General features: G+C 48.7%; 1 protein-coding gene across 2 annotated transcripts in view; it reads left to right on the plus strand.

The window, feature by feature from the left end:
* Positions 1 to 3,464: 3,464 nt before the first annotated feature.
* Positions 3,465 to 18,582, plus strand: part of SEZ6 (seizure related 6 homolog) — a 38,744-nt gene continuing 23,626 nt past the window's right edge. For both annotated transcript variants that reach the window (XM_078154794.1, XM_020963219.2), the window contains exons 1-2: positions 3,465 to 3,899; positions 5,104 to 5,237. In XM_078154794.1, coding sequence (XP_078010920.1) covers positions 3,551 to 3,899; positions 5,104 to 5,237 — 483 coding nt within the window. In that variant the 5' untranslated portion in view covers positions 3,465 to 3,550. The remainder of the gene's footprint in view (positions 3,900 to 5,103; positions 5,238 to 18,582) is intronic.

The following is an 18,582-nucleotide window of genomic DNA, read 5'->3' on the forward strand; positions in this document are numbered from 1 at the left end:
TCTCTCCCTGCCTGCCAATTCACGGGGTGGGTGCGAGCCTGCCCAGGGGCTGGCAGCCCCACTTCCAGACAAGCAGAGGACCTGATCGTCTCCTTCCAAACCGGTATCCCCTCCATTCTCTTGCCTCGCTTCTATTTCCCTTCCTGTCATTTCATTAGCTATTCATGGAACCATTTTGAAATAGTCATAGATCAAAAACCTCTTTGCATCCTCACATGTGGGAAGGTCTGGGTAACTTGTAAGCATCTGCATCTGAAACAAGAGGACCCTTGAGGTCAATGACCCCTAACTCCAAGAAGCCCATTTTCACTGACCTCACCCCCCCCACCCTCCTCCTGTGGTCTGCAAGAAAAAGGATCTTGAGGGTCCTAGTAGACCATGAGTTGGGCAGCTATCAATCAATATAGCAAAGCAATTAAATCATCCAGGAAAAGTGATAATAGAGGTAGTGGAAGTTTTTAATCATATTTCAAGCAGGTGGAACCCTCACTGGATCCTAGGCACTACAAGTATGACCTACAGGAAACCTTTCCCAATCCTAGGGCCTTCCCTCTGTTATCTCCAATTCCTTCTATATGTTTTTATATTTTTTTCAATAATTTCTTCCATTATGTATACACACACACACACACACACACACACACACACATATTTGCTTTTTGTGAGGCAGTCGGGGTTAAGTGACTTGCCCAGGGTCACATAGCTAGTAAGTGTCAAGTGTCTGAGGCTGGATTTGAACTCAGGTCCTCCTCACTCCAAGGCCAGAGCTCTATCCACTGTGCCACCTAGCTGCCCCATATATTCCTTCTATAGTTTTTTTTGTTCACAGCTATTTGCATGCTGTCTCCTCCACTAGGTTTTGAACTCCTTAAGAGAGGGGACTGTTTTTTGCCTTTCTTTGTATATCTCCAAATGCCTGGCAAACAGTAATTAATTTATAAATCCCTATTGGCTCACTAGGGTCAGCTAGGAGGTGCCATAGTGCATAGAACACTGGTCTTGGAATCAGAAACACTCTTCTTCCTGAGTTCAAATCTGACCTCAGACACTTCCTTAGCTGTGTGACCCTGGGCAACTCACTGCACCCTGTTTGCCTCAGTTTCCACACCTGTCAAATGAGCTGGAGAAGCAAATGGCAAACCACCCAGTGTCTTTGCCAAGAAAACCCCAAAGGGGGTCACAAAGACTCTCACGTGACTGAAATGACTGAACAAAAAAAAATTGGCTGGCTGATTCATATCTGTATCTCCAGCTTAATAAATGTTTATCAACTGACTGACTGACAGGACCCTGGACAAGTCACTTGACCCCTGAATCTCATTTCATAGCAACCCCACAATTCAAGAAGGGTGAGAAGAATACAGGGAGAGAACAAGTGAGACATGGAAGTGGGGATTTGTTGGCAAATATTTAACAACCAGCTTTGGGGTGGGGGTGGATGTGCGCATGACACACTTTTAAATTGATCTTGCACTATTAATGTTTTCTCTATCACCTTCTCGAGTCTACACAATGAACAAAACAATAAGTCAAATCCTGACTTGTAGTTTGCTGATTTCTGAGGTGTAAAAATGTTCACCCTGGAAATTTAACCATCTGCTCTCACAAGCTGTACAAGCCAGCTCCAGTGCACCACTGAATGGAAGTAATGAAATGGTTGAGAAAAGGACCCACTCAGGGAAAAGTGAAATAAACTTGTCTTTCTGTGGACCTAACAGGGGGCGTCTGTGCTGATGGAGGACTCCAGAAAGAATGTGCAGACTGTGAAGGACAAGTTTGCTAAGAACCATAATTCATTGGCCTCTAAAAGGGCAGAAAATGAATTAAAATAGGACCTGAGATTGAAGTTGTAACAGGTAGTCCGGGAAAGAGAAATAGGGTGGGATCAGGAGACCCAGGCTCTAGCCTCAACCCTAACAATCTGGACCACTCTGGGCCTCAATGTCCTGAACTATGGCAGCTAGGAGGCACCGTAATGCACAGAGCGCCAGGCCTGGAGTCAGGACAACTCATCTTCCTGCATTCAAATCCTACCTCAGACACTTACTAGCTGTGTGACCCTGGGCAAGTCACTTAACACTATCTGCCTCAGTTTCCTCACCTTTAAAATGAGCTGGAGAAGAAAATGGCAAACCACTCCAGTATCTTTGCCAAGAAAACTCCAAATGGGGTCATGAAGAGTAGAACACAACTAAAAACAGCAGAACAACAACAAAGACCCCTTCCAGAAGACCCGAGATTAAAACTGGCCTTGGACAGCAGCTGTGTGACCCTGGGCAAGTCACCTGACCCATACAGGCCTCAATTTCCTCCTCTGTAAAATGAGATTGTCTGGACCAGATGGCCTCCAGGGTTGTAACACAATGGAAAAAGCCCTGGATTTAGAGGCAAAGAACCGATCAGGTAATCAACGACATTTATGAAGCAAAAGTGAGATGGTACCTGCCCTCAAGCAGCTTACATTCTACCAAGGATCTTGGGTTCAAATCACAGTTCTGCTCCCTGCCTGGGTGGACCGTGGACAATTCATTGGATGTCTTCAGGCCTGTTATTTTTTTCTAATCTGGAAATAGAGAAGGGGGTTCTGATCAATGATTTCTAAAGTCTCTTCCAGCTCTGATAATGAGAGCTTCCATTTATATATATCTTGCTAAGATTTGGAAACTGTTTTGTGTCCATTATTTCACGCGATCCTCACAATAACCCTATAGAGATAGTTACTGCTGTCATCTTTGTACCAAGGAGGAAACTGAGGCCCAGAGAAGTGAGGGAATGGCCCCATGTCCCACAGTCAGTGAGCTTCAGAGGTGGTATTCCCACACAGGTCTTCCTGACTCCAAGACTCAAGCACTACCCTCTACTCAGGCAGAGGGAGTTTGCTCACTAGAGGTTTCTTTTTTTTCTCTCTCTTTTTGGTGAGGCAGTCCAGGGTTAAGTGACTTGCCCAGGGTCACACAGCTAATCAAGTGTCAAGTGTCTGAGGGCAGATTTGAACTCAGGTCCTACTGACCCCAAGGCTGAAGCTCTATCTACTGCACCACCTAGCTGCCCCTAGAGGTTTCTTTATCAGTAAAACCCCAGGTCTGGGGCCACTCCCTATCCCATAGCGCCTGGCACACAGCAGGTGCTTAATAAATGATAGCCGATTGATTGATCGATGCTCACCTTTCATGGTGCGTCATAAGCCTCAAAAGCTATGGAAACGTGAGCTGTTATTACTGTCTTTCCAGGATTCTCCTCCGAGATCCAGAACCCAAACAGCGCAGAGACAGACGGTGAGCTGACGGTAGCTCCCACACCTGAACAGCCTGAGGGAGGGGTCCGCTTTGTGAGCACAGCCCCGACCCTGAAACTGCTCAACCATCACCCGCTGCTGGAGGAGTTTCTGCAGGACACCCAGGCAAAAGAGGAGGAGCTGAAGCCGGCTCCCTTCCCAAATCGAGGGCCGGTCCCCTTCCAGCCTGATGCACCAACGCTCTTCGTCCCCAGCCCTCTGGTCCATCTGGCCCACCAAGACGACCGTCCCGTCTTTACCCATCCCACCCCAGCCATGGCTCCGGGCCCCACGTACACCTTGGGGAGGGACAGGGCTCAGAGTCCAGAGCCTGCACGGCCCACTCTGCCCATTACAGCGGCCCCCCCGCCAGGGCCGGAAGGAGCTGTACCGTCTTTGGCCCGGGCTGAAGTGCCCGTGACAGCACCTCCCAGAAGCGCGTGGATGGTGACCCATGACGTGCCCGTGGACCTGGCCCAGCCCTGGGTCCCAGAGGTCATGCCCCCTCGGGCCAGAGAGCCAGGAGTAGGGATTCCTGCCGCCACTACCGCCTCGGGGGACGATGAGGAAACCACCACCACCACCATCATCACAACGACCACCATCACCACCGTGCAGCCGCCAGGTCAGGCTCCAACCCCGGGAATGGGCTGGGCATCCTTGGAAAAGGACTCCCCAGAAGCCCTCCCTTAGACAAAGCCAGTGGCTGCCCCCCAAAAGCTAGGCAGATTCCTGTAACTGGTACTGGAGGGGCGAGGTAAGGGGAATAAGCCTTTACATAGCACCCGTTATGTGCCAGGCACCGTGCTAAGCACTTTACAAACATTATCTGATCTGATCCTCCCAACCTTGGGAGGTAGGTGCTGTTGGGATCCCCATTTTACAGCCGAGGAAACTGAGGCAGTCAAAAGTTAAGTGACTTACCCAGGGTCACAGCTAGTAAGTATCTGAGGTCACATCTGAACTCAGGTCTTCCTGACTCCAGACTCAGCACTCTAGCCACTGTGGCCTCTAGTTGTCACTATTAGAAGCAAAGCGTGTTGGTAGCCAAACACACCAGGTACTTGTGAGAGTCCCTTGAGATGACAGGTGCCCCAACCACAGGGACTTGTTCATAATAGACAATGCCTGAATAATTGGTAAGAGGCAGCACAAGAGACCTGGGTTCAAATCCTGCCTCGAACAATTATTACCTAGGTGACCTTGGGCAAGTTGTACTCACTGGCCCTGTTTCCTCCCCTGTATGATGACGGTTTGGGGTAGATGACCCCCGGGGTGCCTGCTAGCTTTAGACTTAAGATAGAAGTGATGGTGGTTGGGGCAGCTAGGTGGCGCAGTGCATAGAGCACTGGCCCTGGAGTCAGGAGGACCTGACTTCAAATCCAGCCTCAGACACTTGACACTTACTAGCTGTGTGACCCTGGGTAAGTCACTTAACCCCATTGCCTAGCCAAAAAAAAAAAAGTGATAGTGGCAGTGGTCATGACGGAGGTGATGATGGTGGCTGTGGTGATTTGCTCTCTACTTAAGGACAGGGCCGGGGCATAGCAGGGGCAAACCTCCAGGATCTGCACCGAGGGCTCCCCTTCTCCCTCTGGACGATCCCCATAGGCTGCTGGTCAAAGGCCAGGGTGCCCTTGGACTAGTAATGGCCACTGGCTCCCATGGCAGTGACCTGACCTGAAAGTCGGAACGCTCCCCAGAAAGGAGCAGGCTGGTTTTTCTGGGAGGTGATGGAGGGTCAGGGAAACACAAGTCCGCTTACTGCCTGATCTCCCAATAAGCTCAGGGTAACCGAGGGTTTCCTTTTGTTTCCCCTTGGCATGTAGCTCCTTGTAGCTGGAATTTCACCAGGCCTCAGGGCTCTCTGAACTCTCCAGAAGGACCCAGTTCATCGGATGACATCAGCCTGGATTGTTTCTACTACATCACCGTCTATCCTGGCTATGGTGTAGAGATTAAGGTGAGTGAGGGGTTCCCAGGGCACTAAAAAGGACGAGCAGGGGCACACGAGTGTTTATAGGACCTACTATGTGTGTTTGTGGATGCTTTTATAATGCCCGTTTTACAATTGAGGAAACTGAGATTCAGAGAAACAACGATTCAGTGACTCGTCCGGGGTCACGGTGCTAGTGTCTGATGTTGGCGGTGCTGGATTTTAACTCTAGTCTCCCTGAGTCCAAGGCAAGCTTTCTAGCCACTGCAGCACCTGGCTGCTCCCCTGAAGAAAACTGGAAGCCAAGAAACTGATGGCGTCAAACTCAAATATATAGAAACAGGAGCCACTACTCCATACGTGGAGATCCTGTGCTGCACATCGGCTTAAACTGTGATGTCTTCGATGATTTCTTGTACTTTTATTTATTTTGTTAAACGTTTCCCAATTACATTTTAATCTGGTTCTACCAAGGAGTGTCGTAGGTGTGAGTTTGACACGTCTGGTATAGAGAACAAAAGAGTACTCACTATGCAGTCAAGAGACCTGGGTCCTAATAGGCCTGATTCTACCTGGATTCAAATCCCCACTTAGATACTTCCTAGCTGTGTGACCCTGGACAAATCACTTTGCTCTCTGCCTCAGTTTCCTCAGCTGTAAAATGATGGGGCTAGAGTCAATGACCTCTGAGGTCACTCTCGGCTGTAGAGCTATGATCCTACAGCCTCAGTGAACCTCAGTTCTCTGGTCCGTAAAACATCAGTAATAAACCCAAAACTGTCTGCTTCACAAAGGGAGGTTGTTTGGTGGATAAGAGTGGACAAAAAGAAAGAACTTCAAAATCAGTAGAGCCCTGTATGCAGATGAAGGCAAGTTGGATATGGCACCAAGAGCCCAGAGTCAAGGGACTCGGGTTGGAGCCTCCCCTTCACAACTTACTGGTTGTGTCCCCTTGGCCCGGCCACTTCACCACTGGGAACCCCAGCTGTCTTAGCTAAGCTCTCCAGTCCCTCTCGGCCTATCACTTTATGATTTTACATTAGATTCTATGTTCCTCTTCCCCCTCCCCAGTCAGAGAATCACAGAATCACAGGTCTAGAGCTGGAGGGGAACTTAGGGCTCATAAGGTCCAGCCTTGTCCTTTAACAAAGGAGGAAAATGAGATTGAGGTGAAGTAATTTGACCCAGGGCACCATGGCAGTCAATGGTGACAGTAGGATTTGAACCAAGGCCCTTCAACTCCAAATCTCTTGCCCTTTCCAGCCTGTTCGATAACCAAAGCTAAGCCACCTAACCTCCAAAACCTCAGTTCCCCCCAATGTAAAATGAAGAGGTTGGAGGAGATGACTCTTCCATCTCTAGAGTCTATGGTGCCATGATCCCTCTCCTTTGGGAACAAAGCAGATTTTTATTCAACCATCTTCAAGGGGCCAAATCCCAATGCCCCAAGATAGAATGTACTGAGACTATGGGTACCTGATGCCAAAGAGGCATAGCCAAGGTGGCTAAAATATAGCTTGGGAAAAAAAGAGTCAGAGTTAGGATTTTGGTAGCAATTGGAGAGGGGGCCAGTCAGGACTAACCCCAGGCCTCGGCCATACTATTTGTCACCCCCTCTCCCACTGAACACAGGTCACTCCTCTTCTGAGGCCAGGTCCTGCAATTCTGTTCCTGTTGCCAGAGAGGGTAATTAGTAGCAGAGGTTACCCAGACACCCCCCTCCCACCAAGAGCCATTAGCACTCAGTGCCGCTTAATTAACGTAATTAATGTAAAATCATCACCTAATGAGAGGTGGCACCGGCTGTGTTTCTCTGGGTGGAAAGAGCCAGCTGCAGGGGTGGGGGAGGGGACAACTAGTAGGTCCCTGGACCAGGGCCCCTTCTCCTTCCTCCCTAATAGCCTACCCACAAATGGGCATACTTTGAGCCACATTCCTGCTCCACTGGGTCCTGAACAGGAAGAGAAGCACCAGGGTCTATTCCAAAAGCAGGCAGAGACATTGGGCTCTACCCACTAATCTACTCTGCCCTCCCTGTCTCCTGTGGCACGGGTGTAGTGAGTCCCCTTACAAGATGTATAGACGTTTGTACTTGTGTGTGTATGTGTACGTGTGATACACATTTTTTTGTCACAATGCAAAAGCTGTTACCAGGCAACAACAAAATTAAGAACTGCACATCCCCCAGACTGGTATTTCTAAAATGCCATGCCAAGCAGAAGCCCACTCCCCCACTCCTCCCCTTCCCCTGTTAAGGAGTCAACAGAAAGACAGCCGTGACATTGTACAGATGGGACTGCACAGAGGGCAGTAGGTTAGTAGGTTGAGGATGGGGGACTGAGAAAGAAGGCGGGAGTTGGAACAAGACCATGGAGCGGCGTGACATGGGAAGGTGACCACTTGTGTGACCTTGGTTGAGCAAGTCCCTCTGAGCCTCGGTTTCCTGATTTGTAAAATGCCAAGGTCAGTTTAGAACAACGGTTCTTAACATGGAGTCTGTGAACTTTTTAAAAATTATTTTGATAACAATTTCAATAGAATCAGTTTCCTTTGTAATCCAATATATTTTATATTATGCATTTAAAACCATGATTTTGAGAAGGGGTCCATAGGTTTCCCCAAACTGGGGTCCAGGAAGGGGGTCACAAAGGTGAAGAACCACTGGCTTAGATGGCGCATCTACTTGTAAATCCTTGGATTGCTTTAGTGGGGGAGAGGGTGCTCATTACTACAGGCAGCAGGAAGTAGAAGCTGGGAAGCCCAGTGGTGGGCGGGACATAGGCACCAGCACTCAAAAAAATAATGAGATTCCTTTCATTTGTATTCGGGAAAACTGGACTTGGCTTCTCTCCCCTTTCACACACACCCCTCAGAGCAAGGGTTGGGAGAGGGAGGGCTTTCTGTGAAATGCTCAGCCCCATGAAGGCTGCCAGAGAAGTCTACCTGTATTATCTCTCCTGAGAATAGAAAGCAGAACGATATAACCTCTCATAAAGAATATGTGACTAGGAGTCTGAAGGACGGGATTAAATCCCATCTCTGCCACCAACTAGCTACATGACCTTGGGCAAGTCACAATTGCTCAGATGCAACTAAGCCAATGAATTACAAAACAATTTTACAGTGATTTACACTGACAAAATTTTCTGGAAGATTCCTACACTAATGAAATCATAGGTCCAGAAAAATAATATAATAAGAATAAGAATAAATCATATTTCTATAACATTAATAAGTCTTACACAAAAGCTGCTGAAGTTGTCATGCTGGGCCACACCAGGATGAACAAATTTCAGACGTGGGGTGGCCAGGCCCTTGGCCCAAAAGAGAAGCACTCTCCAGGCTGGGAGGGGAACTTTCTCTCCTCGATAGTATCTGTGCTTCATGCATCATCCACCAGTCATGCCCATAGTAGGATTGAGGGAAAGGGTGTAGCCTTGAAGAGGCTAGTGAAAGTATTTGACACATGTATAACCTATATTAAATTGCTTGCCTTCTCAATTCTCAAGAAGAGAATTTGGAACTCAAAATTTAAAAAAAAAAAAAGAATGGCAAAAAAATTTGCACGTAATTGGAAAAAAAGAAAATATTTTTAAAATCTGAGAGTGAAGAGATCAGGGGTGAAGAGTAGAGAGGGTGCCTCCTCTTCTGGGGAAACTGCCACTATGAGACAAGAAACCGATGGGACTCAGAACTCCAGGGACCTTAATCAGCTGGGTCACTTAAAGCTCTCCTCCCTCTCTGAACCAGGAACTACTTCCAAAGTGCTTACTCCAATTGAAAAAAAAAATCCTCCTTAAGCATTTGGGGGGGGGGTAGGCAATGGGGTTAAGTGACTTGCCCAGAGTCACACAGATAGTAAGGGTTATGTGTCTGAGGCAGATTTGAACTCAGGTCCTCCTGAATCCAGGGCTGGTGCTCTATACATTGCGCCACCTAGCTGTCCCAGCATCTTTTACTTTATAACAGGATTGCAGCCCCTGCTAGTATTCCCCCCTCTCTTCACTGTTGGGGTGCAGCCTCTGGGAACCCAGCCTCCTGGGAGTTAGAGTCAACAACTGCCTCCATTCCCTCTCCTACTTCATTTGCTGACTGGTAGGTGGTCTTCATGTGTAAAATGAGAATAATGGATAGAACCAGCCCAAGAATCAGGAAGACCTGGGTTCGAGTCTACTTCTGACACATACTGACTTTGTGCCCCTGAGCAAGTCACCACCTCTCAGTGGTCCAGGCAGACCTCTAAGATGATAAGTTACAGAGGAGGGGGCCAGCTGTACTGATAGAGGGAGCTTCCTCATTGGGAGTGCCCTGTGTTAGGATAGGTCTGTATGAAAAAAAAAACACAACAGAGCGAGACAGAGGCACGGAGAAAGAGACAGACAGAGACAGAGACACAGAGAGAGAGAAACACAGAGAGAGACAGAGACAGAGACAGAGACAGAGAGAGAGACAGAGACAGAGAGAGAGAAGGGATCTTAAAGATCATTTAATCCAACCTCTTCATTTTATAGAAGGGTAAACTGAGGCCAAGAGAAGGGAAATGGCCCAAATACGTAATAAATAAATGAGCTGGTATTTGAACCCAGAATCCCTTGTTTCCTGACCCTTATTATTTACACTTCAACTCATCTAAATATCTCCCTCTTCATCTTTGTCACCTCAAATCTTTCCATCCCTAGACCTAGGCAGACCCTTGGGGGTGCCTGCCCCCCAAGGACCCTGAGCAACCTTGATAGTACCCAGCATCCCTGGGTCCCCACTGTCTTTTGAAGAATTGGTGCCAAGATGGTAAGAGAAGGAAGCCGTGGGGCCTCCATGCAGGGATAGGGCTGAACCCACAGGCTGCTGGAAACTCTTTGGTCATAATTAGTGAGGAAATCAGATTCTTTCCAGACAGGCAGGCATCAGGGTATCATCTTGGCATATTAGCAAAGCTTCTTTCCTGAGATGAGAGCCCAGACCCATAAGCTCCTGGTGGGTACTGTGGGTGGTTGGGTGAGCACCAGCCCTCAGCATTGCCCAGTGCCAGGCCCTGTCCCATTTCCCTTAGCAGAGGGAAGCCAGTTGACACCCCTTATCCCGTGATCATGATTTCCCCTTTGGAGGCTACAGTTCCATCTGCATGCCAGGGCCAGGTGCCCACTCCCTCCTCATACTTGGCATTCCAAAAACGTGCTCAGTGCTAACTCCCTTCCTCGACTTGGCTGGGTTCTGAGGCCATCTGGCAGCCTGGATGCAGCTGCCCAGATCTCTCTACCCTCCCACCCTTTTCCCTCTTGGCTATGTTTGCCCCCACATACTGCAGGTGGCACCGTTGGCATGCTGTGTTCATGCGGTAGGCTGGATGCCAGCTGGATGTTAGGGTCTATCTCAGCCCACCCTGTGGAAAAAGGTCTCTCCCTCCAATCCACAGTTCACAACATCACAGGGCTAGAGCTGGAGGGGACCTCAGAGGTCACCTAGCCCAACCAACCCTCTCATTTCATAGAGAGGGAGATGAAGGCCTGGGGAGGTGAGGTGCCATCACAGGCTCGTAGATCTAGCAATGGAGAAGACTTGGAAGGATCTCTGGTACAACCCCTTCATTTTATACACGAAGAAACCAAGGCCCAGAGAAATGAAGTAATTTGCCCAAGGCCGCGCGAGGAAGAAGTGTCGGAAGTGAGATTTGAACACCCGTCCCTCTGATTACAGAGCCGGTCCTCTCTGCCCCTCCCTACCCTATCTTCAAGCCCACTATCAATGACTCTTTGGCTCTGCCATCCAATCAGTTCCAAATCCTCCTAACCATCCAGCCCATGTCTCTTGGGTCATATGAGAAGCTCCAGGAAGAACTTGCTGAAATCTGGATTCCTCTGTTCTGGGAGACTAGTCACTGACCAAAAGCAAAATAAGGTTAGTCTGGCATGTCCTGGGGATGCTGCCTTGAAGACACAGGTACCTAGGAGCTGAAAGTGAGACTGAAGCAAATCTGGCCACCCTGGTACAATACTTCCCCTCCTATCTCCCATACCCCCCATCTACCTCTGACTCCACATCACCCCCAACAACCTTCTCCAGGGAAAGAGGATCCCGGCTCTCTTCTCATCTACTCAGCCATGGCAACCCTTCCAATGGCTCCTTCCCTTACAGATAGCAGCAGCCCCAATCTGGGTGAGATGACGGTCTCCCCCCAGCCCTCACCCTCCACCCCTTGGCCACCAGTGGCTTCTATAGCTGTAAGGTGACTACATTGCTAATCCAAGGTTGACTGGCTTTGAAAAGGACCAAGGTACAGTAGGAAATATGCAAGACATGAAGTCAGGAAAGTTTCAGGTTCAAATCCCACCTTTAACACTAATTGTGTGACCAGGAAAAATCCTTTTAACCCTCTCTGAGCCTCAGCTTCCCCATCTGTAAAATGGATATGATACCTGTAAAAATAATAATAATAATAGCTAACATTGATAGAGTGCTTGACGGTTTGCAAAGCACTGTACATGCGTTATCTCATTTGATTCCCACAACAACTCTGGGAGGTAGGGATTACTATAATCCCCATTTTACAAGTGAGGAAACTGAGGCTAAGAAAAGGTAAGGTTGAGAGACCGAGAAAGAGCAAATGATTTGCCCAGGGTCTCATAGCTAACACTTGTATAAGGACAGGAAAGGGACTTTGATCTCCCTGACTCCTCGGCCAGCCCCCTACCCACTGTGTTGCTGACATCATTGTATTACAAATTTCTTGAGGACATGGACCGTGTGGGTTTTGCCTTATCTCCAGCTCCTAGGAACTGTACTTTTCCAAGCACACAGCAGGTGCTTAATAAATGCTAGTTGGATTAAATTGACTTCTTTGTGAACGACATAATGTATGGAAAGCACGATTGAAGTGCTAGGTATTAATATTATAATTAGTGGAGATCCCAGGCCTGGGCCATGGTGCTGTCCTCTGGACACACACAGCCCCTGGACTGCAGGGACTGTCAGGTGCTTAATAAGTGCTAACTGATCAGGTCGCTAGGTGGCGCCATAGCGCACGGAGTGCCAGTCTGGAGTCAGGAAGACCGGAGTACAAATCTGGCCTCAGACACTTACTAGCTGTGTGACCCCGGGCAAGTTACTTAACCCTCTATGCCTCAGTTTCCTCATCTGCAAAATGGGAATAATAATAGCACCCACCTCCCAGGGTTGTTGTGAGCATCAAATGAGAAGTAATAACTGTAACGTGCTCAGCACAATGCCTGGCACATAGTAGGTGCTCTACAAATATTAACTATTTTTTTTTCCTTTTTGGTGAGGCGATCAGGGTTAAGTGACTTAACCAGGGTCACACAGCTAGTAAGTGTCAAGTGTCTGAAGGTAGATTTGAACTCAGGTCTTCCTGACTCCAAAGCCGGAGCGCTCTCCACTGCGCCACCTAGCTGCCCCTATTATTATGGTGATGGATGGATGGAAGGATGGACGGATGGACTATTGGAGCAGGCACAAACCAGGAGATGTGACCTTGCCCTAACTCACCTCTGTTTCCTGGCATGGTCCTGCTCACAGGAAACAGAAGTCTCCCAAGAAAGGGATCACAGTAATGGAAATTCAATTCAATTCATCAAGTATTCGTTAAGCACCTACTGTGGGACCCCAGGCTCATACAGCTAGAGCTAGAGAGGACCTGGAGACCATCCAGTCCAGATTTCTCATTTTATTCCTGGAAACGGAAGCCCAGAGAGGTTAAGCAATCCACCCGCCTTCACACAGGAAATAGGTGACAGAGGAAATTCTAACCCAAATCCTTTGACTCCTTTGCACCTTCATACATTACCAGGCCTCCTCCCATGTTCCAGGAAGGCACTGAAGATACAGAATCATCTAGGCCCTCAAGGACTTTAGATTCTCCCCAGCAACGGATCTAGAGTCAGAAGCCCTGGGTTCAAATCTTGACTTTGCCACTTACTACTTTTGTGACCTTGAGTAAATTGCTTCCCCCATCTAGGCCTTCCTCCTCTGTAAAATGAGGAAGTTGGCGTTTCAACTTTCTGAGCCCGTGAAATGGATGACAATCCATCTCAGCATCTGCCTCAGCCTACAAGTCAAGGACAATGGGTTGTGGGTCACAGGAGCCAAAAAACATTCTCTGGGCCCTGAGTAGAGTCTAAGGAAATAGGGAGGGAATCCAAGGTCCCCCCTCCCTCCTAAAGGAACCCCGGAATCCCAAGAAAGACTGGGGAACCAAAACACACAGAGTAAAGACCTGAGGAGGACGGTCCAGGTCCTACCCTGTTGCCATAACAACGCCCGCCCGGCACAGTTCTGAGGTGGAGGCAGAGGATGACCATGCTTCCTCCTTCCATCCTCAGTCTCCTCAGCCCCTCTCCCCTCCCTCTGCTCCCAGGACAGGCAGCCACCTCGTCAGTGGCTCTGAGATGGCCAAGCCCTGAGCAGACTTGACATTTCAATCTGTCTCTGGAGCATTTCAGACTGCTGTAAATTGCCTCAAGACTTCATCGAAGCCCCATCCTCCATAGTCCCTCCTCCCCACTCCCACCCCATCAGGCCCTGCTCTCTGACAAGTGACAGATCTCAGGCCAGCAAAGTGACAGGCATAGTCAGAGAGGTAAGAAGAGGCAGGGCTGACTAGGGCAGGACTTAACCATGTCCCACGAGAGAAGGAACCCACCTGCAGCCCTGCAGACATGAAAGAAAAGGTCCCCCAGGCTGGTGCCATCTTGCCTTCTGGGAGACTCTGCTACAACTCCCTATCTGCAGCGCCCTCCCCACCCAATACCAAGGGATAACGATGACAGATTGGCGCAAGATCAGAATCAGAGATGGAAGAGAATTCCAAGGCCATTCAGTCCAACCTTCTCATCTTACAAAGGAAGATGCTAAGGCCTAGACAATGGCACTGAGGATACAAAGAAAGGCAAAAGACTGAATCCTCAAGGAACTCACAGCCTAAGGGTGGTACCATTTATTAAGCACTGCGTTGGAGGAGAGGAGAAGAGAGGAGAAGAAGAAGGAAAAGAAGGGAGGGGAGGGAGGGGAGGAGAAGAAAGGAGAGAAGAGAGGAGAGAAGAAGAGAGGAAAGGGGAAGAGAGGAGAGGAAAAGAGAAGGAAGAAGGAAGGGAAAAGAGGAGAGGAGAGGAGAGGGGAGGAAAGGAATAAGAAAGAAGATAAAGGAGAAAAGTCTCTAGTTCTATAGTGTAATAGACAGACTATTGAACCTGGAATCAAAAGAACCAGGTTCAAGTGCTGGTAAGAAGAGAGGAAACAAGAAGAGAGGAGAGGAAAAGAGAAGGAAGAAGGAAGGGAAGAGAGGGGAGGAGAGGAGAGGAAAGGAGTAAGAAACAAGATAAAGGTCACACAGGAAGGAAAGATTCGACCCTCTGACTCCAGACTCAGAATTCTATTCTAAAGTGCTGCGTTTATCTCCTGATAATAGAAGTGCCGACTTGGCAGCTCCTAAGTCCTACTCCACCTCCTGAGGCCTCCAGCCTTGGGGAAGCCAATCACTATCTCCTGAGAAAGAGGCGACTCAGTTTCCCTCAGGAGCTCTGGCATCCAGGAGCCAGGGTGGAGTCCACGGAGGATTCCAGCAGAGAGGAGGAATGAGGACCGCACAGAAGCAAGCTGTAGGTCAGGGGAAAGATGCTGAAATCAGTCAGAGGCCCTGGGGTGCAATTATTCTGATCCTACTGCTCACTTGCTGTGTGACCCTGGAGAATTGAAAACTTCTCTGGGCCTTGGTTCTCTCTATAAAATAAGGTGGCTGGACAAGACGAGCCCTGTGGTTGTATGACCCTATGTAGGATGCTAGGAAACTAGAATCTTTGCAACTGAGTCAAAACCAGTTTGGGTTTGGTGTAGGCAGCAGATGCCAAGAGGCCAGGTCTACGAAGGCACAAGGAGAGGGAGGGTCCTCTAACCCTCACTCCTTGTGAGCATGCAGGGGAAGAAAGTGAGACGACCAGGGGAAGCTCCTGGAAGCTATGGAATGTTTTTGCCTTTTTTTGTTATCTTCAGCATCTACCAGAGAGCCTGGCTCACAGTAGCTGCTTAAGAAATGCTTGTTAATTGGTTGATTGATTGACTAAGAAGGTCACCACAGCAGCCTCTTCCACGTGGGCACATGCAGGGACGGTGGTCACCAGAGGGAGGCAGCACGCCCCACTGTATGTCAATGTCCTGAGGCAAAGTCTGGTTCGTCCCTGACTGGTTACATCTCTCGGGGAGAGACAAGAACGTTAGGTAAAAACAGCTGCTGGGGAACATGGGGAGAAGAGCGGAGCAAGCAGGACAGGCTCCCCGGGGGCCAGGGCAGCTGGAAGCTGATTCCTTGCTGGTGAATCGGGGACAATAAGGAAAGGGAGGTGGGGCACGGCAGGTGGCAGAATCCAAGAGGAAGGGCATCCAGGACATTACTCCCAGAGAGCTACAGTCAACTGAGAGGCAGTGAATGAGGAGCTTCTGGGTGAGGGGAGACAGGCTGGAGGCTTGGGGCAGCCCTAGAGTAGAGGGAAGCTGTCCCTCCCCCACTCCCCTTCAGACAGTCAACAAGCATTTATTAAGCACCTACTATGTGCCAGGCACTGTGCTAAGCACTGAGGATACAAAGAAAGGCAAAAGACTGAATCCTCAAGGAACTCACAGCCTAAGGGTGGTACCATTTATTAAGCACTGCGTTGGAGGAGAGGAGAAGAGAGGAGAAGAAGAAGGAAAAGAAGGGAGGGGAGGGAGGGGAGGAGAAGAAAGGAGAGAAGAGAGGAGAGAAGAAGAAAGGAAAGGGGAAGAGAGGAGAGGAAAAGAGAAGTAAGGGAAGAAAGGAGAGGAGAGGGGAGGAAGGGAATAAGAAAGAAGATAAAGGAGAAAAGTCTCTAGTTCTATAGCGTAATAGACAGACCATTGAACCTGGAATCAGAAGAACCAGGTTCGAGTGCTGGTAAGAAATGGATGCAGATGGAACCCATCCTGGGCTCCAGTAGAATACTACATCACCTCCTTTTTTTCCCTTCAGTCAATGAACCAACAAGCATTTATTAAGCACCTACTATGTGTCATGCATTGTGCTGGGAGGTAGGGATACAAAGAATGAAGCAGTCCTTGCCCTTAAGGACACAACATGCCCATATAGGTTTATGCAAAATAGGTACAAAAATAGATGCAGGGTAATTTGTGAAGGAGGCTCCAGCAGCTGGGAGAGAGAGAATCAGGAAAGACTTCATGCAGAAAGTGGAAATTGAGCTAAGCCTTGAAGCAAACAAAGAATTCTATGAGAGGAAGGTAAAGATGGAGGGAGGGCATTCCAGGCATGAGGGACAGCCAGTGCAAAGGCAAGGAGGCAAGCAAAAGAGGGACCTGTGTGACCTGATTACTTCTATGAAGTCAGCTAACTCTTTTAGCAGCCAGGCTGTGCAGGATCTGCCCCTGGGTCTAAGGCTTCTTCTATCTAATCCAGTTTCCCAAGGACAGCAGCCATCCCTCTTTGGAATGCTCTGGGAGCCATTTGCCTTGGGTCCCAGCACTTTCTTCACCTTTCACAACTTTGTCGACCTCCTCTGAAGGCAGAACTTCCTCAGCTGCAGAATGGGGTCAGGGTAGGTGTGTGTCTGTGTGTGTGTGTGTGTGTGTGATAGACCCTTTGACAATCTGGTGAAGCCTGTAGACCCCTTCTCAAAAGAATGTTTTTAAATGTATGAAATAAAAACAAAGAAAACCCATTACATTGAAATAGTTATCAAAAAAGATTTTAATGCGATGAGGAAACTGAGACCCAAAGATGTTGGTCCAAGATTCTGTCTAGACTGAAAGCATTTGGCCCCCATAGAAAATCAGCTTTCCCTTTTTTAGGCAATTGGGGTTAAGTGACTTGCCCAGGGTCACACAGCTAGTAAGCATCAAGTGTTTGGTCTGAGGCTGGATTTGAACTCAGGTCCTAACGACTCCAAGGCTGGCGCCACCTCGCTGCCCTAGCTTTGCCTTTCTAAAGCACCCTTTTCCTCAGCTCTCCCCACCCAAGCCCGTGCTGATTTAGGATCCAGCCCCCTTCCTTAGTAATCTGGATCAAACTCTAAAGATCAATGTAGTGAAAAGAGTACTGGATTTGGAGTCAAAGGACCTGGTTTTGAGCCCTAGTTCTTCTTCTCACTCAGTGGCTTTGAACAAAGCAGATCCCCTCTCTGAGCCTCATTTTCCACGTCTGTAAAACAAGGGGACTGGCTTTAATTATTCAATTCAGCCAGCATTCATTAAGCATTTACACTGTGCTAGGCGCTAAGGTACAAAGACAGAAATGAAACAGTCCCTGGCCCCAATGAGCTTACACTCTACGGGGAATTTACAGAGAAAGAAGCGGGGAGAAAGTTCATGCCGTACTAGGAAAACTGACTGTGCAAAGCTATCATGTACAAGGAGGTTGGTCAGTTCCATTGGAACAGAGAGTGCCTGAAGAGAAGGGAAATGAAATAAGACTGCAAAGTTGGTATGTGAAACCCTACTAATGCAGGTTAGCACCTTCTCAGTAACTTAGTTGCCTGGAGCACTGAAGGGTTAAGTGCTGACTTTCCCAGGGTCACACAGGCAGTAGAAGTCAGAGGTAGGACTGGAACCTGGGTCTTAGTTTCTAGGTTAGCTATCCACCCACTATCCACCATGTTGTGGATAGCGTTTACCAGTCATGTTTACTACTGCAGACTGTAGTACTACAGTGCTGGAAAGTACATTGGAGGTGGAGTCCAATCCCATCATTTAACTTGTCCAAGCTCCCAAAGCCAGTTAGTGGCAGAGACCGGATCTCCAGACTCACAATCCAAGGCTCTTCCCAATACTCCCGGCTCTATTCACTGAGCACCTATTTGGACTTGCCATTGTATTCTGTCCTGAACAGACCAAGTAAAATAAACATAGTTCCTGTCCTCCCCCTGAGGCTATCTGTCCACCTGAGTGGTCAGAGCTTAGTGGGAAGGAAGGAGAGAGGAAGGGAAAGGAAGGGAAGGCAAGAGAAGAGAAGAGAAAGAGGGGGAAAGAGGAAGGGAGGAGAAGGGACAATGGTAAAATGAGGCAGTGGGATGGAATTATGCACTCAAACAAGCATTATTAAGCACTGCACTGAAGGAGAGGAGAAGAAGAAGGAAGGGAAGGGAAGGGAGAGGAGGAGAAGAGAAGAGGAGAAGAGAGGACAAGAGACAAGAGGAGAAGAGAGGGAAGAAGAAGGAAGGGAAGGGAAGGGCGGGAGGAGAGGAGAGGAAAATGGAGAAGAGGACAGGAGAGGACAGGAGAGGAGAGGACAGGAGAAGAGAGGAAATGAGAGAAGAGGAAAGGGGAGAGGAAGAGGAGGGGAGAAAAGAGGAGAGGAGAAGAGAGGGAAGAAGAAGGAAGGGAAGGGAGGGAAGGGAGGGAA

The sequence above is a fragment of the Phascolarctos cinereus genome, unplaced genomic scaffold, assembly GCF_003287225.1.
Source record: "Phascolarctos cinereus isolate Bilbo 61053 unplaced genomic scaffold, phaCin_HiC Scaffold_5;HRSCAF=322, whole genome shotgun sequence".
In the NCBI taxonomy this organism is placed as follows: Eukaryota; Metazoa; Chordata; class Mammalia; order Diprotodontia; family Phascolarctidae; genus Phascolarctos; species Phascolarctos cinereus.